The sequence below is a fragment of the Hippocampus guttulatus genome, chromosome 22 (genome assembly GCF_054856545.1).
Source record: "Hippocampus guttulatus isolate MCC_2025c chromosome 22, RoL_Hgut_1.0, whole genome shotgun sequence".
Lineage (NCBI taxonomy): Eukaryota > Metazoa > Chordata > Actinopteri > Syngnathiformes > Syngnathidae > Hippocampus > Hippocampus guttulatus.
In genome coordinates this window covers 7,239,266-7,265,643 of record NC_141282.1, presented here as the reverse complement: position 1 = coordinate 7,265,643, position 26,378 = coordinate 7,239,266, and the positions used below count along the sequence as shown (strand labels likewise).

The 26,378-nt window shown below is 49.3% G+C and overlaps 3 protein-coding genes across 7 annotated transcripts; 2 read left to right on the top strand and 1 right to left on the bottom strand.

Annotated features, from left to right (window-relative positions):
- The first annotated feature begins 1,060 nt into the window (after positions 1 to 1,060).
- LOC147186351 (lysine-specific demethylase RSBN1L-like) lies at positions 1,061 to 12,596 on the top strand. Its single transcript, XM_086102818.1, has 9 exons — positions 1,061 to 1,620; positions 3,742 to 3,867; positions 5,355 to 5,881; positions 6,251 to 6,409; positions 8,087 to 8,224; positions 8,433 to 8,575; positions 8,773 to 8,943; positions 9,015 to 9,123; positions 9,361 to 12,596. Exons 1-9 carry the CDS (start codon positions 1,083 to 1,085, stop codon positions 10,831 to 10,833), a joined length of 3,384 nt encoding a protein of 1,127 aa, XP_085958944.1. The 5' UTR covers positions 1,061 to 1,082; the 3' UTR covers positions 10,834 to 12,596.
- A 356-nt stretch (positions 12,597 to 12,952) lies between these two features.
- Positions 12,953 to 14,249, bottom strand: LOC147186350 (transmembrane protein 60-like). 2 transcript variants are annotated; one of them, XM_086102824.1, is made up of 3 exons: positions 14,059 to 14,249; positions 13,697 to 13,807; positions 12,953 to 13,634 (listed from the first exon to the last, which is right to left on the bottom strand). In XM_086102824.1, the coding sequence occupies exons 2-3, from the start codon at positions 13,778 to 13,780 to the stop codon at positions 13,317 to 13,319; spliced, it is 402 nt and encodes a 133-aa protein (XP_085958950.1). In that variant the 5' UTR covers positions 13,781 to 13,807; positions 14,059 to 14,249; the 3' UTR covers positions 12,953 to 13,316. The 2 variants fall into 2 exon arrangements, with proteins under 2 accessions (XP_085958950.1, XP_085958951.1); XM_086102825.1 differs by having other exon boundaries at positions 13,697 to 13,780.
- A 149-nt stretch (positions 14,250 to 14,398) lies between these two features.
- Positions 14,399 to 26,322, top strand: LOC147186349 (protein PHTF2). Of its 4 annotated transcripts, XM_086102820.1 has the most exons (21): positions 14,401 to 14,727; positions 17,929 to 18,009; positions 19,466 to 19,522; positions 19,749 to 19,760; positions 20,446 to 20,515; positions 20,591 to 20,749; positions 20,961 to 21,126; positions 21,502 to 21,663; positions 21,798 to 22,029; positions 22,108 to 22,254; positions 22,440 to 22,596; positions 22,665 to 22,735; positions 22,835 to 22,963; positions 23,034 to 23,119; positions 23,189 to 23,381; positions 23,754 to 23,885; positions 24,044 to 24,130; positions 24,221 to 24,376; positions 24,455 to 24,550; positions 24,639 to 24,764; positions 24,839 to 26,322. In XM_086102820.1, the coding sequence occupies exons 2-21, from the start codon at positions 17,965 to 17,967 to the stop codon at positions 24,857 to 24,859; spliced, it is 2,304 nt and encodes a 767-aa protein (XP_085958946.1). In that variant the 5' UTR covers positions 14,401 to 14,727; positions 17,929 to 17,964; the 3' UTR covers positions 24,860 to 26,322. The 4 variants fall into 4 exon arrangements, with proteins under 4 accessions (XP_085958945.1, XP_085958946.1, XP_085958947.1 ...); XM_086102819.1 differs by having other exon boundaries at positions 14,399 to 14,727; positions 21,798 to 22,254; XM_086102821.1 differs by lacking the exon at positions 19,749 to 19,760.
- The last annotated feature ends 56 nt before the right edge of the window (positions 26,323 to 26,378 follow it).

Here is a 26,378-nt window from a genome sequence, read left to right as displayed (position 1 = left end):
GACTCCTTTTTTGTCGGGATGTGCTACTTGCGGACTTATTTATGAAGCAGATGTTCATTTTGGGCTGTGCGATTGCATTTCTGTTGGAATACATGAATAGGTCAAGCCTTGTTGACCTCGACACAGAAATAGAAACGTTAAGTGGCACGCAGTGGCCAAACTCCAGTAAAACACTTAAGTATGGTTGGATGCCTTCCATTTGTTTTGCTCTTGTAAACTGATAATGTCATGACTTGCTGGAAATGCGTGTGCGTCAGGATCTCTCCAGCACTTTAACACACAGTGAATGCAAAAACTGTATAGTGTAAATTATGCAAGATTATTCTTTTAAGAACCAAATGACCTCATTTTGTATACAATGTATGCACTGTGTTTTATTCTAAGCTTTTTTGTCTACAGTGAACTTTGACTTCATCGCAACCGCAGTTTGCGGCTCGCTTTAACACTGTAATCCTTTTGTTTGCATTGTCGTTGGCTACCAGCAGGTGAGACGATCTGGATTTGAGCCAAAATGGTTTTTGTGAGATCGGTTCACGATTGTAAGTATGAAAGATGTACGGTGTATTACAACACCGTACATGATTTGAAATTGCTATCGACTAGACATGACGTCAAAATGCACTTGGGCGCACATTGCGAACGTCACGTGATGAAAATGTTTGACTTGGTTTCCACTTTAAGATAAAAGTGTGTTCATGGAACAAACTAATGTATCTCAATACTGTGTAGTTTTAAATTACATGATTCTGAATCCACTGGGCAGATTAAATTAACCTGGCAACACAGGGGGCTGAAATCTGATTTGATGAAAAATCTAACTTCAACAAATACACACAGAAAGCAGTGCAGTCAAGAGAAACGTGCGGAAATGAAGGGGTTTTGAATGAATGAATACAATTTCATGGAGAAATGATTCGAATTTAGCTGTTATTAACCACTGAGTATTGCAGAGTACGTCTTGTCATCTGCATTGAAAACCGGTCCCCGGACCTGTCAATCAAATCGAGTAAGCCCCGCCCCCGCCAGCACGCACGTCTCGAGCCAGTTGAGCGAGGCGAGTAAATAGCGAGAGAAGCCTCAAGATGGCGGACTCGCCGAGCTCCGTCCGCCTCGGCACCGGAGCCGCGGCGGCCGTCACCAAGCCCTCGGAGGCGAAGGGAGCCCCCGAAAACCGCCCGCAGTCTTCCCGGGACTTCAACCCGCCGCCGCCCAAGAAGCTCCGAGTCGAGGAGAGGAGCGTCAAACCAAAGAAAGTCGTCCGGGATGGAGGGCTTCTGGGAGGCAACTGTAGCGGGAAAGAGAAACTCCAGCAGCCGACGAAGCAGCTCAGTCTCGCGGCCGGTTTGTGGAGCCTCAGCCCGGCCAGCGCGACCGCCGCTTTGGTCCACACAATCGGCGGAAGCCAAGCAGCCGTCGCCACTGGGCACAAAATCCTGAAGCAGAGTGATTTTTTCCTCCACAAGGCGCCCAAAAGCAAGAAGCCGAGCAAGGATAAACAGCGCGAGAAGGGAGACGTGAAAAAGAAACTATTCGTGACGCCCGCTAACTACGACATGAGCACATTCAACCACATTTCTCCAGTGAAGAGACAAAATGGGGATGTCACGTTGACACCAAAAGGTAGGCCACCGTCTCTTTGACACTCACATTCACTCAGCGCAATTCGATTAAGTTGCGTTAACTGCTATTTGGCAAAGTGGTACATTTGGCCACTTCTCGAACATGTGCCCTCCCCCTGAACGAGAGTGTGCACTAGGCTGCCTTCTAATCCGTCTGGACAGTCCCGTTTCGGACGTTTTTTAACCCGTGAGACTGGCTGAGCTGGAACACAAGGGGGTGTTTACGCCACAAAGCCCCCCCCCCCCCCCCCCCGGGTTTAGTCGACGTTTCTGCGGGTCTAATGGCTGCCAGCTCTCGCTTACCCGCCGCTGAACCCTCGAAGTGGTGGTCACGTAGCGAACGTAGTTAATGAACAGCTCCGAAAAAAACAAACCCACGTTGCCGTGTGTGGTTTGGTTCAATCCCCGCAGGGGTATTTTACGTCGAATTGCGGGTTGATTGTCCGCGGAGGTTGTGTCTGAAATGTGCACGCTGCTGTCATTACACTGTGACAGGCGCCCGCCATTATGGAGCAAGTGTTGTTTTGGTGGAGCACCACGCCCCCCTCCGCTCCATTCATGCGCGTTACTTTGGACACGTTTTATTTCACAACCTTGTCAATTGTAAAGATGCTTCAACAGTAAGTTCAACGAATGTCTTTTAGTCTCGCCAATAGTAGAAGCGTGACAAAGCTGCAATTTAGTGGCAAATCCTCTCCCATTTAGCCCCAAAGTCCGACAAGGGGCCATTTGCAGACCACTGCATGCGTATGATTTTCCCGCCCTATTTTCAAAATAAACGAATCAAACGCAAGCTACAAATGTTAAGAACTTTATCATCTTAAAACTCCCTGGTTAAACCTATCTCCTATTGGGTGAAATAGGTAACCATGTGCTGGATCCAAAAGGGACCGAGCCAATGGTGAGTTATATACAACCAGTGCAGGGTCTGACATTATTGGTGGCTCGATGGATCCATTTTTAAATTAATCATTTATGATGGAATGTTGACGGACAAAAAAAAAAAAATCACAAATAGATTTCTTTCCCCTCGCAAAATTGTAGAGCCATACTATAAACTTGTTTATGTTCACCCTCTGGTGTTCCTTTCGTCTTCCCGTTTGACACGGTGGAATGATGGCAACCTGCTCCACTATTACTCTGTTCTGCACGTTGACCTAACCCGTGTCTATTCCCGTGCAAGGGGAGGAGCGTTTTCCTTGCCAAACCTGCTCCTCCTCGAAGAAAACACGCCTTTTTAAGTTGTCAGTCTTGCTGTGAGCGACGACGCAAATAACATCTACCTGCTCATTCATGAGTATGACCTTATGTTGCCTCGGGGCTCAAGTAGTGTAATCGACCCATATTTGCTTCAGCGCGCACACACTCGAAGGTCTCTTATATATCCTGGCACGTCCGTCACGTTAATCTTGACCATTGAGCTCAATAAGCCTTCCTTTGTAGTCACTTGACAAATCAGCTCCATGGATGTTTTCAAGCGTGTTGCCGGGAAGCTTATGACAGTGTCATTTTAGGGGGAAAAAAAAAAAGTTCCACCATTGGCGTGTATGTGTTTGCGCAGTTTTGCAAAAGGGCCCACCAAAATGTAAAATCTCACTTTTTTTTTCTTTTTTAGAATGGAAGGAGCGTTATGCCGCAATTAAAAAGAGGTCGTCATTCCACCTCTTCTCCTCTTGCTCCTTTAAGCCTTCTTTTCAAGGACCCCCGCCTCCCTGAAAGCGTTTTCCACTTTGATAGAGCGAGCGGCACCCGCAACCCCGCCGTTTTCGCTTTCACACTCCCCACGTCCGCACTCTCAATGAGGAGACTCGGGCCAAAGAAATACCGCGTCGTCTTTTCTTTTTGCTAAGAAGCTAGACTCAAGTGAGTTCAAAGCAAAGAATTCTGGTTCAATGCTGCTGGAATAAAATGAGTCGATGTTACAGTGTCCTTAGAAATTGCAAAGACTGCCGATTAATGTCCATAATACATTTTTGTAACCGTGTCCAAATGTCATAGGAAACCTGAAGTGCTATGATCACTTGGACATCATAGCGCTCCTGTCTTTAATCTTGTGCGCAAGGGAATGAGACGGCTCGTAACGTGACAAGAAGCGTAAAAAAAATGTGTGTTGTTTTTGTAGCTTCTGAGCTCCTCAACAAGGACAAGACTAAAGATCCGGAGCGAGGGGAACGTGAGGAGAAGAAGAAGCACAAAGTCATGAATGACATGAAGCGGGAAAATGGCGAGGTCAAGCAGCCCGTGAAAGGTAGATCAAGATTCCATTTTTATTTTTGCCTGTGTGTAATTTGTTAGCGCCAAAAATACTGAACCAATTGACACAAACGGGCCATTTGAAGGTCTTTCATACATTCGCAACCAATGGCTGGACATCAAATTAACTATCGCTCATTCTGTCCTTGTCTGGCTCGTTTTGTTTTACCCCCTCCGGAGGAGGAGGACATACGCTCGATGATTAAAAACAAAACAAATATTAATGTGCATTAAATTGCACTGTGGAGGCAGCTCGGTATTTTCCAGTGATGTGAGCGAAAAAAAACAAAAACGGATTTGATGTATCTGTGTGCAGGAGACTGAGCGAGTGTTTTTCCAATTTTTCCAAGTCCTCAAATGTTAGGAGCGGAAAGGAGAAATCTGATCAATTTAAGAATACAGCTGAGGCAGAGCCCGAGGAAAAAGGCGAAAGGAAATCAATAAGCGGCGAGCGGCCACTTTTGACGACCGTCAAAGCTATTTGTTCGCCTGTTTGTGTGTGGGAACTTGTCTCAAAGCAAAAACGGATTACCGCTGTTGAAAGTCATCTTGTGGCTCCACTTTGGTACTTGGATTTGGTGACATTTTAGCAGCCGGCACTCTCCAAGTTCATCCTCCTCGTCTGTCCCCGTCCGTCCAAAAGGGTCACTCCATGATTCACAGTAGCTCTACATATTATAATTATTATTATTATTTTTTGTCTTGTGTTTGCCTCACTAGAGCTGAATGATTTTTTTTTCTCACTATTGTAATTTCAATTTAATGTGATTAAAAAAAAAAAACAAAAAAAACAAATTCCGGGTCCTTTTTGTCACAAACACAAGCACATCTCTGTTATAATAATCTTAGATTTATTTGACATAAATATTTTACTTTCATCGGTTAGGCGCACGCCAAAATAAGGTATCATTTGTTTCCCGATATTCTCTTTGGCTCATGTGGGGCTTCATGATACTTTTGGGATGAAAGTGTATGTATTTGCAGAAAGGGGAATTGGGGGAAGGACGGTGTGTGTGTGTGTGTGTGTGGGGGGGGGTGGGCTACAGAGCATTTGGATTAGTAGCTTGTGTGCAAATACTCGCTCTGTTGCTCCCTTTATTGTTCCCTCACAGACACACAGTATTACAGTCTGCGCTCAGCCCGTCTCATTCCGGCGTTATGTGCCATCAAAGAACGTGCCCGGGGTACAAACGAGACGGCGCTTTAAAATTGTGCTGATGCAGCAACACATTCATCCCGGCTTGCTGTTCATTTACACTACCTGTCCATTTTGGCTGCGCGCTTTCCCACAGATGTGTGTTATCAGCCTCCTATCATGACTCCGAACTCTCCGATTTATTGTACACAAATGTTTTGGTCTCGAACCAGAGTTCGCCGACATTTTACATTTTTTTTAAAAAATGGCACCGTGCTGCATTGCAATGTCAACTTGGATTGGACGTCCAAACATTTTTACAGTTGACCGATTTCTTCCCCTCCCAGATGGAGGCGTCCAAGCCAAGATCAACTCGGAGCTGCAAATCAAAAAAGTCAAGAAGAAAAAGAAGAAGAAACACAAAGAGGGAGAGAAGCACAAGCGAGTGAAGATGTACCACCGCTCGTGCCAAACCATTTGCGCCGGCCTGGTTCTCCTCCCTTCTCCCCCGCCTCACCGCGCCAATTCCTCCCCCACCGACCCTGCCCAGGACGCCGCCGTGTCTCCGTTTAAATTGCCGCTGCCCGTTTACCCTTGGCCCAACAACAAAAGCGCGCACCTCCACCCGTCTTATGTGAACTCCTCTCCGCACAAGGGCCCGCCACCTTCCCCAAACAAACGCTCCTCGCGCTACACCCACCCTGGCCTTTCGGCCCTGGAGTTTGCCCCTTACATCCACATCGAGACTCAGCCAAATGGCGGGGCTCTGGTGGCCCACGCCTACGCCTCGCAGCTGGCCTCGCTCTCACCGAGCCAGAGGCAGAGGTTCGCCCAGGAGTTTGTCACACTGGCGTTCAGCGAGGACTCGTCGCAGGTATTAGCAAACTGATCCACTGTTGACTAGACAAATAGTTTTAGTATTAGGTTGTTGTTGTTTTTTTCTTTTAATATATGGCGTATTGTGTCAACTACAATTCTCAAACGAGTTACCGTGGTTCTCCATTTGCTACGCATGTGCAGCAACAGAAAAATAAATATGGCTTCAGTTAGTATAATCCGATTTATTTATTTATTGATTGTGTCTGTTAAAAAATACATTGGAAGAGGACCTTAAAAAAAATGGCAATAAATCACAATTGTAATATAAAAGGGGCGGGGGTGGTGAACACAATAGGATTAATTTTCCAAAACATTTCAGCCCTACTTTAAATGTCAAATTAATTTGATCATTCTTGCATCCTAGGCTGCACATTACGTCATGGGCATCGTCCACGGAGAAGTCTCCTACATGCCGGACTTCTTGGATTACTTCTCCACAAAGTTCTCATCGGCGCCGGTCAAAATAGAGATCCTGGGAAAGAAGGACATCGAAACCACCACCATGGCTCATTTCTACTCTCAAGTAAGGGCGCCATCCATGCGCAGTGTCAAGTCAAGTCAACTTTGTTGTCAAATGTGCTACATGTGCAACATACAGCACAGATGAAATTACTTTCCTCAGGAGAGAGAGGAGTCGCTGCGGGCGCCCGCGCCACCATCAATAGAACAGTTAACATAACATGACAATATACTAGCGTGTGGGTGGTTGTGATGCTGACAGTTAAGAGCGGATTTCACACTTGATTTGTTGTTGTTGTTGTTCGCATTGTGTTGCAACCTAACAGATGCTAGCGTGTTTCTCATAATAATGACCGAGGTCAGCATTCATCCATAATTTGACACCCTGCAGTCGAAGCTGCCTTAATTGGCATTTCTTCACTCGGGGAGACTTGGTCGTTTGCGTTTAAAGTCGGACCGCTTTGAGAGAGAGAGCGCTTAGTCTCCCATCGCCTCTCTCCACGAGCCCCTTATGCCTGCGCTAATGACCACGCTGACCACCCGCTCGGAGCATCTGCTCCCATCTGTGTCACATTAGACTGCTTTTGCCATTCATCTTAATGTCCCAGCGCTCAAACGTCATGAAAGCCGAAGCCACAACGGAGGCAACTGCTCCCCCCCCCCAGCAATATAAAAGGGGATATACTGTCTGTTGTTTGTCAGTGAGCACAGCATGTGTGTGTGACGACGAGGCACGCAACAGTTTATGCTGTGTTTCGCTGGCTGTTTGTTTCTTTTTTTTTTTTTTTAAATTACTCACGTTATCGTATTTGCTTCTACCGGTGTTGCCAATCGGCTCGTTCCTCAAGGTATGGCATCCGGTGGGTTAATAAAAAGTTAAACAGCCGTTAGTGCTGTCGGTTTAAGAGCGGCATCAAGGCCATTTTTCTCGGCAGTGACCTTGGGAGAAGTCGACACAGTCTGCCCACAGATAGGCGCGTGCGCGCTGATGAATCCAACCGGGGCCAGGTGTGCACTCTCACACGCATCTTCTTGAGCGCTCCCGCGGCGCTATTCTGATTCATATTGCGTTTGTGGAATATGAAATTGTGTTCCGACTGTGCATTCGCAGCCTTTTCTGTTTCTCTTCTGATTAGCCGGTGCTACAGTAGCCAGTCCTCGCGCATACGCGGAGGGATCGCTTTACTCCGCCGCCGTGTTTATTTTGACTGAAGTGCATTTGTAGAGGATCAATAAAAGGCACCCGGTCGGCTAATGCGGCGCTTTTACTCGGAGCGCATTCAAGCAACTCTTTTTGTTGCCCAGCACCGGGGAGAGATTATGTAATAAATGCGTGTCGGGCGAAGCGGCGGCTTTGTTGTGACGCCGTACTATGACTTTGTCTCATTGAGCCACATGCGCCACCGAGCGACGAGTCCACGCGCACACAAAAAGACGTCAACGTGAGGAAGGACTGTTGGCGTTATTGGTACGCTTCGACAAACACGCACGCCACATTTATGAAGCGGGTAGTTTGCTAAAAGTCCAGCGCACACAAAAATATGATCCGTTGGCATCGAGGTCATTGACTCGGTCAGACTATTTGAAGGACATCTCGGAGAGGAAAGGTAAAAATAAAAACAAGTGAATGCCGTTGCACACGTGCGCAAACGGAGGATGTGGCTCTGTTCAGAGCAAAAGGACAAACGGCAAAGATCGAGTGCACTGCACCATCCTCTCATTTGTTCTCTCCGTGCCGCAGGTGAAGAGAACCTACAGCCACGGCACGTACCGAGCCGGCGCAATGAGACAGATTAGCCTGGTGGGAGCCGTGGACGAGGAGGTGGGCAACTTCTTCCCGGAATTCCTCGGCATGCTGGAGGAGTCGCCCTTCCTGAAGGTGAGTCCCGCAAATCTCTCAGAGTGCCCGGACGAACGGCCACGCCAGCGAGAAGAGCGCGCGTGGCCGTCTGAGATAACGGCCGAGAAATACTCAGAAGGCTGTCGGGGCCGCGCTCGGGGGACCGGATGTGCCATCCAAAATGATTTCCGAAGGGATTTGCTGCGCGGCGGCAAACGGGCCGTGTGCTTTCTCTGCCCGGCTACAGCGCGCGCTTCCGTGGGGAACGTTGTCCAGCCTGAGCGCGATGAGCCCCGACGAGAGCGACGACGGGCCCATCATGTGGGTGAGACCGGGCGAGCAGATGATACCCGTCGCCGACATACCAAAGTCGCCTTTTAAAAGAAAACGGTAAGGCCGCCGCGCGACACAACCGTGTCAAGATTCCTCCCGGCTTGCTGTGTCACTGAATTTCATAAGTTTGAGTATTAGTTTGTGTTTTGTTTTTATGTTTGGAGTGTTTATCATATGCAGGATTTAAAAAAAAAAAAAAAAAAAGCCCGTTAAATTAATAATTAGCAATAATGAGCCAGTCGCTGCTCACGCAGCTCCACCAACGAGGTGAAGAATCTCCTCCAGTCCTTGCCCAGGACCAGCGAGCCCAGAGAGATGCTCTTCGAGGACAGGACGCGAGCCCACGCCGACCACATCGGCCAAGGTTTCGAGCGTCAGACCACGGCGGCGGTGGGCGTCCTGAAGGCCGTCTGCTACAAAGAAAGGTGCGCGGCGTGGCGCTTGTGTTTCAAGCGCTCCCTTTGCTCTGGCTGACGAGGAATTTCTCCGTTTGCAGTTTGGAGCCTCCTCGTGTAACCAAAGACGTCGTGTGCTTCCATGCCGCCGATTTCCCATACGTGGTTCAGCGGCTGCAGTTGGATCTTTATGAACCTCCGCTCTCGCAGGTCTTGAACGCCAGTGGCCAAATGATCATTTGAATGTGACGTTGTTTGCTACCACCTGGTGGATTCAAGTTGTACGGCGGTGAATTACTTGGCATCTCCGGAGGAACATATGTGCGGACTCGCGGCGTGCACATCGTGCTCGAATTTCTCTCCCAGCTCCGCCTTTTAGTTATGACATAAAACTTTTCTTTCCGTCTCGCCTGCTCAATCCTGACATTCTGTTGTATCGCCCCTCAGTGTGTGCAATGGGTGGACGACGCCAAGCTGAACCAGCTTCGTCGGGAGGGCATCCGCTACGCCCGCATCCGCCTGTGTCACGACGACGTCTACTTCATCCCGCGCAACGTGGTCCACCAGTTCAAGACGGTGTCGGCCGTCTGCAGCCTGGCCTGGCACGTCCGCTTAAGGCAGTACGAGCAGGGAAGCCGGGAAGAGGAGGTGAAGGGCGAAGGGGAGGAGCTGGACATCATGGAAGGTACGAAGGGTGAGGAAGATGACGCAAAGGAGAGGATAAAAGTGGAGGAGGAGGAAGAGGGAGCAGCCAGCAACAGGACGTTGCCAACACTCGAGGATGTTCCTCGTGCTCGTTCACCTGTTTTGTCTCCGCCGGCTCGCTCAGTGGACTCGGAAGCCAGAGCAAGCGGCAAGAATACGATTGGAAAGGTTGACGGGAGCCCCAAACGGGCACAGTCGCCTCCCATTCAAGTCAAAGCAGAACTGCCAAAAATGAGCAAACCCGCATCGCCTCTTCCTCACCATCCTGACGCAAAATCAACCTCGACGCCTCATCACCACTTCCCTCATCCTCACGCTCCGGCAAACGCCACCACGCCGTCTTCCAGCTCCTCCGCTTTGTCCCCAAAGACGCCTTCGCCGCACTCATCGTCCGGACGCCACACGTTAGCTGCTGCCAGCCCGTCTTGCTCCTCCTCTTCATCACACGGTCCCAAGCCCGCCCCTGACTCGCACCCGCACCCCTCCTCGGAATCCGCGTCTTCCCGGCTGGCCCCCTCCCCTCGAAAGGACAAAGACTTCACCCCGGAAGCGCCCGCCGAAAGGCGGACTCCGGCGTCCCCCGAGTTCCACGCTCACCTCGGTTCCCATGGCGACGTACGGACTCGCGCGCTGGCGGAAAAGTGGACTCACGGCGTCGACGCGAGCCCCCGGACGTTCGCGCGCGGTCAGCACGGGCAGCAATTTCCTCCCCCCATGCTGCCTCCCCATCACCTGCCCCAAATGCTCCCCCATTCCTATTCTCCAATGCTCCCTCACCCCCACCTCCCCCACAGACCCCCCATCACCTCACACCAAAATCTGCCCCCCTTCCTCAGTCAGGTGCCACCGCCCCACCCAGTTCACATCAGTCAGCTGCACCTGCACCCCCCACACCCGGGGGATGCCACCACCCAGCCCCAGCCTTACTACCCCCAAATGCCCCCCCTCATGTCCCCCCACCAGTACCACCCACACGCCAAACCCTTCTACCCCTCGCACTTCCCCTCGCACCCCTTCCTCCCCTCCCAGCCGTTCCCCCACCACCCTCCCCCCCATTACCAGCCCGTGGCAGCGGCCCCGCCTCCCAATCCTCCATCTCACACCTTCACCCCGCCTCCGCCGCCACCGCCCTCCTCTTCGGAGTCTCCGCCTCCCCCGCCACCGCCCCCTCTACCCCCACTACCCCCGAATCACGAGGACGAGCAGAGTTTGTAGGGTTTGGTATCTGAGGATTGGATGAAAATGTACAGGTTTCCTTTTGGTCGTCTTGTCAAATGACCTTTTTACGTCAGTTTTAGATTTTGGACTTTCATGCACAGCACCAGTTTGCTATTTTGGAAGTCCCATCGTGTTCAGAAAAGTGTTAGAAAACAGGTACGTCGAGTCTCATTTTTGAAGGAGGGCGTTTCCCCGTACAACCCGCAGCTAACGCCACTGTTTAGGGAACAGCCGGCACGTTACACGATACTTGTCGTGGTGACAATATTATGTCATACGAGAACGCCCCCTCCTGAGACGTGATTATTTTTACATCGAGCGTTGCCTACAGATTCAGCTGTTGCCACGTTGTCTTACCGGAGTGACATCACAACGGCCTGCTGGCTGGGACTCATTAACGAGTAGCCTGATGAGGAATTATTTGTAGTTGTCATCATGCACTCTTCAAAGTGCTGGGGTGACAGTGACCCAAATTGGGTGCAATTGCTAACCCAGTGCTGGGTTCCAAAAGGGTCCGAGCCAAGGCTGGGTTCTTTAGACCCACCACATTGAGTCGGGGATTTGATCCAGCACATTTGGTCAAGATTTTGATCCAACAATGGGGTCGAAAAAAAAATCAAATAAATGACTGACCTTTAGGACACAAATGTGTGTCCAAAATCCAACCTGCAGGATCAAAATGATGAACCCAACCTTGGGTAAATGTTACCCAGGGCGCACAAAATCCACAGCTGCCCAGGATTTTATAGGTAATGCTGCACCGGAATTTTTAAAATAACCCAGATAGGACTTTTAAAAGCATTGCAAAAAGAGTTTAAATAATGATGCAGGTGCCATTCAAACCACAATTTGCAACAACAATCCTCAATTGTAATTGGGCTGCATACAGCCCACAGTGCCCCAGTCATTTTTCAATATTGCAAAGATTTCTGGTGTTCCACAGGGCGCCAAGTGTTCTTCCAAGACTTTTGTACACACCACGGCTTGTTTTGAAGCTCATCATGAATGTTGGCTACAAGCGATGCTTTGTGACGACGGACATTCTGCTTCCGAATTTTTTGAAACAATCGGTCTCCTGTGTGCGTGTGTGTTTGTCGCACGGTCATAGAATGTTTCTCGTCTCTTCCTGCCCACTTGCTAATAATGTAGCCCACGACATTCCCCAGTGCCTGTCCGCAACTGTAAATTACGGAATGTTCACACAGAGACTTTGTTGTGTTAAAAGTTTCACACTTTGACTTATTTCCCCCACCCCGCCCCAACTGAAAAATTAGACCAAAGCCTTAAAAGAAATAGTCAGCTGCTCGGCAAGTCTTCCCGCAAGTCGAGCTGTGTTTTCCGCCATTTAGGCTCGCAGCTGGAGTGGCAAATATGTCCAAAATGGAAGCTAATGCCTCACTTGTTTTCTTTTGCCCCTCGGAAGGCCTCCCTTGAGAGGTGGAGGTCAACGTAAAGCAGCTCTTATTTTTGATGTTTTAACGCCTCGGGGGTTCAGGTGTGGTCGAAACAGAAATTGGAAAACCTGATGTGATCTTTATATTTTTTTGTACAAACTAGCGTTGACAGTAGAAAGTCTTCAGGGACTTGTTTTTTCAGGATTTATTTATCTCAAGCGTGTGTTTTTTCTATTTGATTTCAGCCATTTTCTTTTCAACTGTCAGCGTGGTCGTGTACATAAGAGGTTTTGTCAAGACAAAACGCGTAGAAAGGTTTCTACTTTTAAATAAGAGCCGAGCTAATAAACGGCTTACTGGATAAAATTGTTACTGCTCGTTCTTGGAACAAGTCACATGTCTCCTTTTAGATCATTTGTGATGTTTTTAGCATATTGTTTGTTTCGTCTTTTGCCGACGAGCGTTGAAGTGTCTACGCTCTGTGAAAGTGAGCCTCGAATGCTTTTACTTCCATGCGTTGGGTTCTCTGAATGCCACACGACATTAACACTTGAGTCATAATGGCATGGCGCCATTTTATGTGCAACATAATATACTCAAGTAGCTACAAGCTAAATCGACGCATCGAGTGCACTTTCACAATCGAGCGAGATTATTATTTTTTTAATGTGTATTGTTGTTGTGTAGTAGTGATGGTGGTGTGGTGTTTGTAGAATAACACATTTTCAGTGCAGAATCATTTATTCCCATGAGACTCCTTATAATCAGAAAACATCGGCACTGTGCAAAATAATGCAATTTGGAGACATATGTAGCATCCACCGTTCATTAAAAAATTCAGGGTCATTTCAAAACAGCATGTCACATTTTGCTGGTTTGAGCTACTTAATATAGTACTTGACTTTGAACACAAAAATAATAATTGGGCTTTAGAACTGTGCATTATGCACAGTCGCAAATCAGGAAGGAGCAGGACTCAACATATTGGCAACACATAAAATAATTCCAGTGTATTGTTCACAGTAGTCTTGCAGGAATTACAATCAGACAGACTTTCTCATCCAAGTTTTTGTTCCATCATCCCTGTCAGGCCTCTCTCCTCTCAGGAAAGATATTAAGGCCCAGCTCCACCAGCGCTCCCAGCAGCATGGCCCACAGCGGGATGCACACCAACGTGAGCTTCACCTCTGCCAGCTTCTCCAGCTTGGCGCACAGCGTCAGGCAGAAGGCCAGCTTGAGCAGCATGGCCGCCAGGTACCAGGCGCGCAGACGCAGATCCGGCGAGCCGTTCCGCGGGTCGAAACCCGGCTTGCAGCGGCCGGCCATCTTGATGGTGAGCATGAGGAGCAGGATGCCGTCAAAGACCCACACGGGCAGGAAGATGAGGAACCAGTTCCACTGCACCTACACATTGAAAACGTGTTATTTGATCTGTTCAAAATTTCTGCAGTAATATGCCCTCGTACCTTCCCATCCAGTTTGAGTACGAGCATGATGAGGAAGACCAGGGTGAAGACCCAGGTCAGTAAGACCCTCTGCGCCAGGGACATCTTGACGCAAGGCAGGAGAGCGACAGGCTATGATAAATATTTTGACATTGTCACGGTCAGGTGCATTCATCGAAAATAACGTGAACCGCATGAGCGATTGAAAACGGGGCCCTGTTAGCAGTCAGGGGATTTCACTAACAGATGCAACAACGGAATGCATTCATGCACGTGCCAACAGAAAATTTTAAATCTACTTGACGTCGTTAGCACGTCTGATAGCATGAGTAGCTTTGTTAGCACACTAGCGTTAAGCTAACCGCGGACGATGTCGTACTCACGTCAGCGCGTTCCTACATCGGTGACCAGACCGGCCTCTCCAATTTACCGTATGGCCTACATCATTACAGTTGGAATATTTCCATATTTATTATGTGGGGGTTTACACTGACGAGCGTTGGAAGATGGGAGAAAGTGGACCCGTCTCAGTGTTTGCCTCGCCTACGCCGATTCGGATTGGCTGTCGATTTCTTGCGTCACGCAACAAGTTGAGCCGTACACTGTGTACTCGTGACGCAGGGCAATTTTCCATCTGCAGCTAATAACAATGTCCACCAGAGGTAGACAATGCTTTCTTCTGACCGTTGTATGAGTTTTAAAGCGGTTTAATAAAAGCATAGACGTTATTCTGCATGGTGAATCGCACTCTTTCCAAGTATTATGACATAACTGGTGTCTTCGAAGCCAACCGAAGACTGCTGAAAATGTGCAGGCGTCTTTGAGCAGGGCTTTACGGCCGGGACGACTGAAGTGAACTTGTATTTTTTTTTTTTTTTTTTTTGCATTGCCACTCAGCTGCAGAGGAGCTCAACGTTTACAAGCCCAATCTATGAGCAGACCCCGAGCATGAGAACGCCATGAACCAGGCTGGCTAGCTCCGCCGCGCCCCGTGAAGCTTTTCTTTTGAGCTGTGAGCGGCTTCCCCGGGAGCAGCCCTGACCGTCCGCGAGGTAAGACGCTGCAACCGCCGTCAGCTGCATGTCTGGGCGAGGGGGGCTAGGGGGGCTCTTTGTGGCCGCCGGTAGCATAGCCGTCTGGCTAGTTAGCTCCCGAGCTAGCGTCACATTTCGCAGAGGCGTTAGCTTGCCAAGTGTGTCACCAAACGTTAACGCTCAGCAAACGGTTAAAGGATAAGAAGACGTTGGATTTGCGTTGCTCATGAAGATTTCTGAGCATCCCAACGCTTTAAAACTGCAAAAAGGGCGCCGTTGTTTACATCTGTATTTTTCCACTTGCGCCTTGATTAAACCGATCAGGTTGTCCCGACAAACATGGTGGAACTTTGCCAAACCTAATGAACGTTTTCCTCTTGTGTGCGGTTCTCATGTAGGGCTAAAATAGAAGCGAATATTGGCCTTCCAAATATTTGTGTAAACCCCGGACTCAAAGGAATTAAGCTAGTAATCTTTCTGGCACATCAAACGTGAGTATTACTAGCAGCCTTCAGGGCGTATTTTTTGTAGACGAGGTCAAAAGTTGACAGGATGGACAGGCCTTTCTGAGTGCTCCTGAATGCTTTTGTTAAAAAGAATGTAACAAGTTAGGTGTGTTGGTGCCTCGCTGACAGATGGGGGATGAGACAAAAAAATAGGGATAGCTTTTGAGTAAGGGTCACTTCTTAGTTTGCATCCGTTATCGGCCAGTCGTCGGGTCACCTCGGATGGTCGGCGGAGCGAGCCCACCGCCCCGCAAAGCTGGTGACATCACTTGCTGCATTAGTTACATCATCCGCTGTCTTGTGTCACAGCTGCAGATGTTAAAAGTGTGAACGCAGGACGAGGCGAGCCAAAATCATCCTTTTTTTTTTGTCAATTTAAAAATGTGATGTGCAGGACAGCGAGTCTCCAGCCGGAGAGGATGCGGGTCTGATCCCGTCCACTTAGTGGGGCAAACGGAAAGTCTGGACCCTGTGGGGGCGCCGCCGCTGTTGCATCCCGCCATTGGATTTTCTTTGGCCATCTGGTTTAGCCTTGCACATCTTAAGTGGGCATGTGCGCGCGTGTGTTGTGTGTTCAGCCTTCATTTGGCAGCCTCGCACTTTTTCCAGTGCGGTGCAGGAGATGTAACCGGCACCCATCATAAAATATAGAGCGCCCACAGGGAAGGCGAGAGAGGGCGCAGCTCAGGTTCCACATCGCGACTTAGCAGGGGCAGGGAGGAGGGTTCGTGTTTTCGTTCCGAGCGAACCTGCTAAATCCACAAAAGTCAAGTGACGATGCTTGCATCCAGATCAATTTGATCATGTTCATTCACAAAATAATCAACAGATGAATAGATTAGTAAGATAATCACTTGTTTGTCACCTGCGAGGTCACCCAAAGATGCCAATTTAAGGATAGCTGCGGATTGCGTAATCCAATTATGGCATTCGTCATATGTGGGGAATTAATTCCGCCTTGCATTTACCACTCTGCATTCTTGCCGACTCTCCAGGTTCACGCCCCTCCCTTGTTGAAGTGCCTCTCTGAGTGTCAGTCAGTCACACTTTGCGCTTGTTTTAGGCAATATTTTGTCAACGTGAAGGTCCCATAGCATCAAAATCCAAAATTGCCCCGCACTTCGATGCATAACACCGGTGGTCAAAACGAGTCTTTGACATGGTTTAAGTTTGACATCTCAGCGGTTTGCCCATTGTTTGAAAGAGAAAATAAAGATCCCTGTCAGTGGAAAATTCCATCTGAGCCTTGTCCTATTTGTATCCTTTCTTAAATATTTAGTGACGTTTTTCCCCGGGCTCGGAATGACGTTCTTCCTTTTCGCGGCCTCTCGAATGTGTGCGCAGCGCTGGGTTTTTTTTCCCCCCTCTCTCTTTCTCTTTTGAATGATGTCTTCTCTTCAGAATATTCCCATCATTATCCTCACCATGTAGTGGAACTGGCTTGTGTCCGATTTGCGTTTAGTGTCATGTGACTTGAGTGCATGAAGGTGTCTGCTTGTGTCCCCTCCATACACATGCAAAGCCTCAGTGCATTTTGGAGAACATTAACCCCCCCCCCCCCCCCCCCCCGCCATATTTTCCGTCTTAGGCGATGAGCTTCGGTGCGCGGTCTGCAGCTGGTCTGCACTTTGAGGCCTTATGAGGCAACTTTCAATGCAAATTGCAGGCCGAGCGTTTCTGCCCTTTTGGCTTTTCAGCCCATGAATGTGACCGCGCTAAGATGGAGGGTTGACACTTTAGACAAATTCTGGCCCGTCATGCTTCCTGTTGCTATAAATGTCTTTTTCGCCCCTCATGCTGTGTGAAAAAACCCGCGCGCCTGCGAACGGCGGCCTTGACACGCACGTGACACGTAAGTTGGCTTTTTTTTTTTTTTTACACCATGCTTATCTGCAGCGAGGTGGCAACACGCTCTCAAATGCGTCACAGCTGGCATGCATTGCCAGCTCCAAGCGTGAGACTCTTGACAGCCCCAGAAACGAAACAACAATGAGAAAAGCGGAGTGTAAGTGGCGAGAACAAGGAAGGAACAGACGCTCACTGACCACATCTTCAAATTCAAACACTCAACACTGCGTCTTCTCACACTTGTTTCCTTCCTGCTTGTGTGTTAGGCCAGTCGTTCCTCGCATAGCCTTGTGCCGGCCTTCCCGCTTTGGCACAAAGTCCAGACTTCCTTTAAATGCGTGACATCATCTCGGGGGTGGAAGGGGGTGGGGGGGGGGGGGGGTCACGAGCCTCCGAAAAGCTCCAGCGTTTTCGCACCCTTTTGGGTTCGTGGCATTGCTGCACGATGGTGGAAGCGTGCTGTGCCGCGACGTTACTACTCCAGAAAAATGTTTGGCCCTTTGCGTTTAAAACACACTAACAACACGTCCAAAGCGACATGTCTTGTGTACGCCGATCCCGCAAAAACCGGGCGTGCTCGCCCAATCTTCGAGGGTGGAGCCGGCGCCTGCCCCTTCTCGCCACATTTCATCCTTGGCAGTGTGATTCAGCGCCCTCGCGGCCACAGGCGTTGCTGTCTATTTGTACAACCGTGTTACAAGTAATTCCCAGTGTGTATGCAGGTCCCCGCCCCTCGCGTTGTTAGTCAGCACACGCCTGCCTCGAACAGGCAGTCTGTCAACTCGCACGTTTCTCTCTTGCTCTGTGTGATTTATTTAAATTTATTTTTTTGTCATTTGTGTGTCCCCACCGCCACCCCATCCAGCCTAAGATGCCCCAGACGGCGAGAGGTGACATGTAAATGGCTTCCAAAGTAAAAGATGCCGTGGTGTGGTACCAGAAAAAGGTAAGAAGCTGCTTTGATGGCAACGTCTTAAGCCTGCGCTTGTTGTGGAATTCTGGAAGTTGTGTCACAGCATCGCGTTTGTGGAACTGTCACTTTGGACTTTTTTGGTTTGTTTTTGTGCATGCTGAGGAAATTGAAGCATGCGGTCGTCCGAAACGTCTTTGCCAGGATGATGAATTAAGATTCTGGGTCCCTGCCAATACTTTAGACCGAACGCGTTCCGAATACAAAATGCGCCAGCGAGCCGGTGTCGGGTGTCATCTTGTTCCTTGGTCTCCGATATCGGATCCGCCGATGGGCCTCCGTTGCCGCTGCCCCCGCACACCCTCTGTCGGACGCGCTCGGCCCGGCGGCGCGCATCGACATGACTCGCGCGCAGTTAAAAATGAAACCTTTCCTGTGCCAGACACTTGAGCTGACTGCGAAATGTCTGTCACACACACAGACGCACACACACACCCAGTCAAATTGTTGGTGCGAGCATAACGGCTGAGTCACGAATGACAGACAAGTCAAACGCAAAACAAACTTTATCCAAATTGGATACGGCAGGTGTTTTCCGTATTACTAAAGGGGAAATCGGGTTTTAAAAAAACAAAAAAAAGTCTTTGCAATACCTTCTGTGCGCTCCCGCTAGTCCGCACACATTATTCTGCTTGATATTATATTTGTGAAATAATGAAGAAAGATGAACCCTTTCATTGTGTCGGGGCTACGAGGGCACGGGAACAAAATTGAAAAAAAGTTCAAGCGAGAATTGTTGCCCAAAATGGCAACCTCGGGAGAGCGCTCGGGTTTGCGGCGCCTGACGAGCAACTTTGCCCTGCTAGCCAACACGCGCGCCAACCCTCCGTAACCGGAGCGGCGTCGTCTGGAAAACCCCCATCTGAGGAAATCAATCGCGAACCCGATGGAAGATTTGTTCCGTGCCCCGCATACGTAATCCGAGGTTCCATCGTCTATTTTTAGATCGCACCAACACGCGGCAATTGGCTGAAATGCCGGCAGAGACCTGAATGATTGGAAAAATTCCACCGTGACAATTGACAGCTTGTTCTTGACTGGATCTATTTCACCAGTTCACGTGGGCCGCTTTGCTCTGACACACGCGGACCACACCTGGCCGGACTGAAAATAGGTCACACACACACACACACACGAGCGTTGCCGTGATCACACGGGGAAACAAAGCAGGGGTTAATCTTCAGGCCACAAGGTGCTGTCTGACCCAAATTCCTTCCAGTTTGTTTGCTCCCTCGGGCTTCCGCCAGTTGCTTTCTGGATAATAAATGTATACATGAGCCTTTGGAATTTGAGGATGGACTTGAAATGCTCGGTTGAATTTGAAGTTGACCATGTGTAGGCATACGAGTGGGGGGTGGGGGGGCCTCAGCAATGTTCATGCATCTCATTTTGATTCAAGTTGTTTCTCATCTGTGTGGTTGCACGTGTGCAGATTGGCGCCTACGACCAGCAGATATGGGAGAAGTCGGTGGAGCAGCGGGAAATAAAGGTGCCGTTCTCTCCATTTTTGGGGCCCCCGCGCCGCCTTCATTTGTATTTTGTTTTGTTTTTTCCTGTTTCTTTCACTTCTGTCTGCCCCCTCCCCCATCGCCACCCTTTTGTCCGGTGTTTTCCTTCCTTTCTTTCTTTCCTTTTTTTTTTAACCATTTCCTTTCTGCCCCACTTCCTCCTCTTCATCTTCACCCATCCTCCCTGTCAATCGTCCTCATCTTCAGTTTATATCGCTGGTGAGTATTCAGCGGCAGCGAGCACGGCGCACGTCCGCCCACCCCGCGGCGTAGACTTAGCGGCACTGCGATTTGGGGTCCGTCTCAATACGGGCCGGCCTGTGTTTGGTGTGTTGTAACCCCCCACACGCTTGCGCACCACTCGACAGTCTCCCGGTCGACTCGGGAGATGTTTTGAACGCGGCTCGGCGGCCGTTATAAAGATAAGAGGCCGCGAATAGCCCGCAGATAAGAACACGGGCGGGCTTGTTTGCTTTGAACTGTCGTGCCAACGATAAATCTCCTGCCGACGAGGAGCTATCGATCTCCTTGTTTGGATTGGCCCGAAGCGGACCGCTGCCACCCTCGGGTCGTTTAACGAGCCAGCGAGAGTTAGTATGTGATTGACCACAATTAACTCATTCAGTACCAGCCAATTCTGGACCAAGTCTGAAAAGATGTTTAAATACGTCTTTGGGAGTGAATGAGTTAAAGAAACTTTCGCCTGCAGTTACAAATGTCGCATTTAGAGAAAAAAAAGGAGCAAATTGCAAAGTACAGGCAGCGTCTCGTGGTGTCGGTTCAGTTTGTGCACCTCGGCGCAAATAGTTGAGTGGCGATGCGAGCGGTGCTTGTAGAACGCACGGTGTGCTTCCCAAATAGAGGCCGCCCCAAATTGACTCACCTATTTGCGTTGCGGCCGCAGGGCCTGAGGAACAAGCCAAAGAAGACGGGTCACGTCAAGCCAGACCTCATCGATGTGGACCTGGTCAGAGGTGAGACGAGGCCAACTTGATGATGATAACCACGACGACGGCCGCGCAATCATTTCTCGGCGTCCCTCCGAAAAGGCTCCGCCTTTGCCAAGGCCAAACCGGAAAGCCCGTGGACGTCGCTGACTCGCAAGGGCATCGTCCGCGTGGTCTTCTTCCCCTTCTTCTATCGCTGGTGGATCCAGGTCACCTCCCGAGCGATCTTCCTCTTGCTGCTGGCTCTCTACCTGTTGCAAGGTCTGAACCAAAGTCATCTCGAGGCAGACTGTTTTTTAAAAAAAAGCCGCGATACGTGACGCTTGGGCGACAATAGCTATAAATTAAAAAAAAAAATATATATATATATACTGTAAACAGTATATTACACAGTGCAGTATATATTTTTTTTATATACAAAAAGCCCAAATCATTGTTGGAAAAAAAAAAAACCCCTGAACCCCGTCCTCAGTGGTGGCGGCCCTCCTCTACGCGACCGTCGCGCAGCCTCACGGGATCCCCGCCACCGAGGTGTTCGGCGCCATCTGGCTCATGCTGCTGCTGGGCACCGTCCACTGCCAGATCGTCTCCACCCGGACGCCCAAGCCGGCCTCCGGCCTCGGCGGCAAGAGACGCAGGTGACCAAAAGTTTGCTTCTTTTCATTCTCTCAATGCCTTTTGGACATTGCTTCAAATTGAGATTTTGCTTTTTACGCCAAATTGTCAATCGTTTCACCGCCGTTAACATTGCGATTGATTATCGTTGTCCTTGTGACGAAGGCAAACGTTTTCTGCGTGCTTTGGGAGTGTTTGTGCTTTCACTTGAGCAACGCGCTTCGGTTTGAAGTTCGCGTTCATCCCAACAGGCTCCCCCCCCCCACCGTCTCTCATCCAGTCGTTTGATTCGTAGAGAACAAGAAAAGCTCACGGGGTGATGGCAGACGCGATCGGGTTCGCGCGCGAGGCGGCCACCAAGTGTGTCTCTACTCTCTCGTCTTCTTTCCCAACCGAAGGAAGTTGAGGAAGGCCTCTCAGATGGAGGTGCACAGGGAAGGCGACGGCTCGAGCACGACCGATAACACGCAGGAGGGGGCGGCGCACTCCTACTCGGCCTGCGCCACAAACAGCCTGGGCACTCTCTTCCACGATTTCTGGCATGATCTTTGTAAAGCTGGGTGTGTATTTCCCTTCCTCCCTTTTTCGGAGTGGCCAACGGGGAGGCATTTTTTGCTCCGCTCGTCCTCATCCTTTTGTCACTCGGTCAAAGAAGAAATTGTCGCTCACTCCACATCCGATTTGCGCCGCGCAGGTCCAAGAAGTCCAAGCTGTCCATCGACAAGTCGACCGAAACGGACAACGGCTACGTGTCGCTGGACGGCCGCGTGACCAACCGCAGCAGCGAGGACGGCCTGCGGCTGCGCCGCGAGCGACGCTGCGAACTCCTGAACCGCCTGGACGAGGTGCGCTGGGCCGCGCGCGGCCCGCCCTCGCAGGCGCGCGGCGCCGCCCTGCACCACCTCGCCGCCGCCGCCGCCAGTAAGGTGAGACACCGGCCGCGGCGCGACCCCCCGCTCCCCCCGCCCGACCGCGTCGTCATGACTCTCGCCGGCGCGCGACAGGGGGCGGCCGCGTCGGATGAGGCGTCCAGCGAGGAGGACCCCGAGGCGTCTTACGTCGCCCTCCGCAGGGGAGTCGAGAGACTCGGCGCCGACTGTGCGCTGCGAAACCGCAAGAACACACACTACAAGAAGCACTACATCGCGGAGGTGAACAATTTCAAAAAATATATATATATATATTTTTTGCTTTCATAAAAGCTCAAACATGCTAAGAATCGGCAAATGGCTTTCGATTGCAAAATAATCATCTATTGAGCAAAGTGCTCACAGAGTCGGGCAAAAACGCGTGCCTTTGGCGGGCCTGTCCTTTCAACGCGCTTCTTCTGCACCAGGACGCTCCCAAGTCGGGCACCAGCTGCAGCTCCCGGTGCTCCAGCCTGAGGACTCCGGACTCGGAGAGCACTCGGCACGAGTCGGAGACGGAGGACCTGCTGTGGGAGGACTTCTTGCACTGCGCCGAGTGCAGGTCGTCCTGCACCTCGGAGACGGGTCAGAGAGCCGCGAGATCGACCCGATTTCCTCGCGCGGCGCCTCATTGTGAGACTTGTCCTTGACAGACGGAGAAGGAGGAGGCGCGCCCGTGTGCCCCCCTACCAAGAAGGAGTACAGAGATGACCCTTTCCATCAGGTCAGCCAACGCAAGACGCGGTCGGGTTTTTATGCCTTCATCCTGGTGAGAAAAAAAAAATCAATCAATCGAGCGATGGCAGCCATTTTCTATCCTTAGGGCCACGCCCCCTGGCTGCACAGCTCCAACCCGGGCCTGGAGAGGGTGAGCGCCATCGTCTGGGAGGGAAACGAGTGCAAGAAAGCCGACATGTCCGTCCTGGAGATCAGCGGCATGATCATGAACAGAGTTAGTGCGCCAAAAGCGACGCCGAGGCGCACTTGCTTCGGAAGCTCCCAACGCGTTTTGTGTGTTCCAGGTGAATCTGAACAACCCGGGAATCGGTTACCAAGTGTTTGGGAATCTGGCGTCGGTCACGCTGGGGCTGACGCCCTTCGCCTTCAGGTAACTCCGAATACTCGACGAAGACCTCGGGACACGTGACGAATCTCTTTGGGCCGCATGCGTCGTCAGACTGGCTCAGCACCGCGACTTGGACCAGCTGACCACGCTCTCGGCCAACGAGCTGCTGTCGGCGGCGCTGGGGGGCGGCGCCGGCTCGGACGCGCTGGTGGTCACCATGGTCGCGGTGAGCTTCGTGGTGCGGGTGTGCCTCACCTGGCTCTTCTTCTTCTTGTTAAGCGTGGCGGAGAGGACCTACAAGCAGGTGAGGCCAAGATGGCGTCTTTTTTTTTTTTTTTTTAAATTGCAATCCTTTCACAACCGTTTTAGTCGTATCAGTGGAATGACAAGTTTTTTTCCCCTTGAACATTTGCATGTTTGGAATGGCCCTAAATGAGCCTCAATCAAGAAATTATAAAAAAAAAAAAAAAGGACAAAACATTTGTAGGGGGGGAGAAAAAAAAAAAGAAATGCACCCATCCAAATGGCATCGATTTATCCATACAAACAAGTCAGAAAAAGTACGACACACACTTTTTTTCCCGAATGTGATTTGTTTCATTGTATTTGTTTTGTTTGAAAAGGAAAAGGTCGTATCCATATCAAATCAACGTGAGTGTGTGCACGCGTGTTTCAGAGGCTGCTGTTTGCCAAACTCTTTGGTCACCTGACTTCAGCCCGAAGAGCCAGGAAATCGGAAGTTCCTCACTTTCGACTGAAGAAGGTCCAGAACATCAAAATGTGGCTGTCGCTACGCTCATACCTGAAAGTACGATCCAACACGTCCTTCCAGTGAACATTATTGGCTGAATGATTGTGAAAAACAGTCAATTACAGTCGATTCATTTTCAATGTCATTCAGCCCCAATAAATCAATTCTACGACACCGCGATGGCGATTTAAACTAAATTCATTCTTATGTTTCAGCGCCGAGGCCCCCAACGCTCCGTAGACGTCATCGTGTCTTCTGCCTTCTTGTTGACGCTCTCGGTCGTCTTCATCTGCTGTGCTCAGGTGAAATACAGTGCGCGCACACACACACACACACACACACACGTGGTGATTCCGATGACGATTGGTTCGCCGCCGTCCTTTGTCGCGCAGTTGCTGCACGTGCACGAGACGTTCCTGGAGTGTCACTACAACTGGGAGTTGGTGATCTGGTGTTCCAGTCTGTCACTCTTCCTGCTCAGGTTCGTCACGCTGGGCTCGGAGACCAGCAGGAAGTACAGCAACACCTCCATTTTGCTCACCGAACAGGTGAATGAAGACGCCGTGCGCGCACACCCCCGCATGCACTTTGCTTCATCATACTTATTGTGCTCGTGTGCATGTCAGATCAACTTGTATCTCAAAATGGAGAAGAAGCCCAACAAGAAGGAAGAGCTGACGCTGGTCAACAATGTGTTAAAATTGGCAACCAAACTACTCAAGGTGTCAAATGATTTAATCAATATATCAGAAAATAAATTGCACATTGCTGATGTTTTTTTTTTTTTTTTTTTTTTGCATTGCATTGCAGGAGCTGGATAGTCCGTTCCGGCTGTACGGTTTGACCATGAACCCTCTGCTGTACAACATCACACAGGTGGTCATCCTGTCCGCTGTCTCTGGAGTCATTTCAGATCTGTTAGGATTTAACTTGAAGGTGAACGCAACGAAATGCACAGAGCCCGCTTGTGTGTTTGAGTGCCTAACGTGCGCGTCTGTTGCCGTGCGCAGCTGTGGAAAATCAAGTCGTGACGTTAAGATGACTGAAGACGACGACGACGACGACGTATCATCCGAGTGCTTTGACCTTCAACAAGCTATTTACCCGCTCAGTGTTCTCACTTTTTATTTAACTTCACTATTTATGACATCACACGTTTGCTCCCTTGAGCCTAAATTATTTTATGTTTGTCATGAATTGGTTATCCGCTCAGTCTGACGTTTGAAGGTTGTTTTATTGAAATGTATGGGTTTTTGTTGTTGTTGTTGTTGTTTTTTGCTTTAAAAGTTACTCATGTGTTCTGCCTGCTTTTGATAATAATACAGAGTTACATCTCTTCAACCCAAATGTTCGGTACAATATTTCAGTTCAATATGAATGTTGCAGCAAAGCAGTCATGTGACACAATTGTAAATTGGAAAGGAAAGTAAAAGAACACACAAGTATGGCTGGTTTTCTCGCATTTTAAATGGACTCAAGTTGTGTTGTTTGATTTTTATTTGCCCATTTCAATCAACGGTGTGTTTGACAGTATTTTTCATTCCTATTTTCTCCTTGAGCAGAGTCAAAACAAATCTCGATGTAAACTGAGGTTTTGGGGAGCCGATGTTATTGGTCAGTTAACATGCATCAGTATTAGCTTGTAATGTCGAAGCAACCGGTTTCTTGAGAGCAAAAGACCATGCACTTTAAACACGTGGATAATTTGCGTCAGTCTCATCAAATTTAAATGCTGACATAATGTGTTAGCATGTTGCTAACGCGATTTGTAATTGTGTGCGTTTGAAGGAGACCAAAGTGCTTGCTTTTACTGATTGTTTTCCCCCTTTTTTCTCTTCTGGTAAAAGAATGTATTTGCAGCTTTAAATTGGTTTTGTCAAGCTGTACTTTTTGTGTGTGTGGTTTTTATGTGCTTTTTTTTTGGTCTCTTTGTATTTTTTAGTTTGTTCTTCACACTTGTGGGGAGAAGAGGCATGTTTGAATGTGTTTTATTTTTTTAAGCAACAAGTGTATGTTGAAACATGAAGTTCAGACGGTCCAAATAATTTAAATTTTTGAGCGGGATTCTAATAAAATCCAAGCGCTGAATGGTACACAATGGCGTGTTGTGGTCTTTTTGCGTTTGAGAGAGAGAAAGAAAAAAAAAAAGAAATGCGACAGAGAGAGAGAGAAAAAAAGTTTTGGCTCACGGCCCGGATGCCGTTTTGTGTAACAGTAACAAGGCTGATTTCTGGAGCACTTTACGTCGCTCCACCGAGACCCGCAAGAATCACAAGTGACCTGGTTGTTTGATGATTGCTATTTATTGTTTTATTTGTTTATATTTATGTCTGTCCTTTTTGCAGTTCAGTTTCACTGCCCTTATTTTTAGCTGCGTGTGTTTTCAATGCACTGCATGTTTGCCCTGTGGTTGAGAGAAAATAAATTTCATCTGTGCTCTATGTTGTACAATGTACATAGAATATATTTGACAATAAAGCTTGACTTGACTTGAGTTTGGTGATTTTGAATGACCGAGACAATTTTCCTGTATTAAGTTATTCGGTGAAG

What these genes read in the sequence shown, in the direction of transcription:
- LOC147186351 (XM_086102818.1), top strand. Translation starts at nt 1,083, where the DNA reads ATGGCGGACTCGCCGAGCTCCGTCCGCCTCGGCACCGGAGCCGCGGCG. An exon ending in TCAGCGAGGACTCGTCGCAG is followed by an intron (nt 5,882 to 6,250) that starts GTATTAGCAAAC and finishes CTTGCATCCTAG; the next exon opens with GCTGCACATTACGTCATGGG. An exon ending in ATGAACCTCCGCTCTCGCAG is followed by an intron (nt 9,124 to 9,360) that starts GTCTTGAACGCC and finishes ATCGCCCCTCAG; the next exon opens with TGTGTGCAATGGGTGGACGA.
- LOC147186350 (XM_086102824.1), bottom strand. Translation starts at nt 13,780, where the DNA reads ATGTCCCTGGCGCAGAGGGTCTTACTGACCTGGGTCTTCACCCTGGTC. An exon ending in TACTCAAACTGGATGGGAAG is followed by an intron (nt 13,635 to 13,696) that starts GTACGAGGGCAT and finishes TTCAATGTGTAG; the next exon opens with GTGCAGTGGAACTGGTTCCT.
- LOC147186349 (XM_086102819.1), top strand. Translation starts at nt 17,965, where the DNA reads ATGGCTTCCAAAGTAAAAGATGCCGTGGTGTGGTACCAGAAAAAG. An exon ending in GTCCTGCACCTCGGAGACGG is followed by an intron (nt 22,597 to 22,664) that starts GTCAGAGAGCCG and finishes TGTCCTTGACAG; the next exon opens with ACGGAGAAGGAGGAGGCGCG. An exon ending in CGCTACGCTCATACCTGAAA is followed by an intron (nt 23,886 to 24,043) that starts GTACGATCCAAC and finishes CTTATGTTTCAG; the next exon opens with CGCCGAGGCCCCCAACGCTC.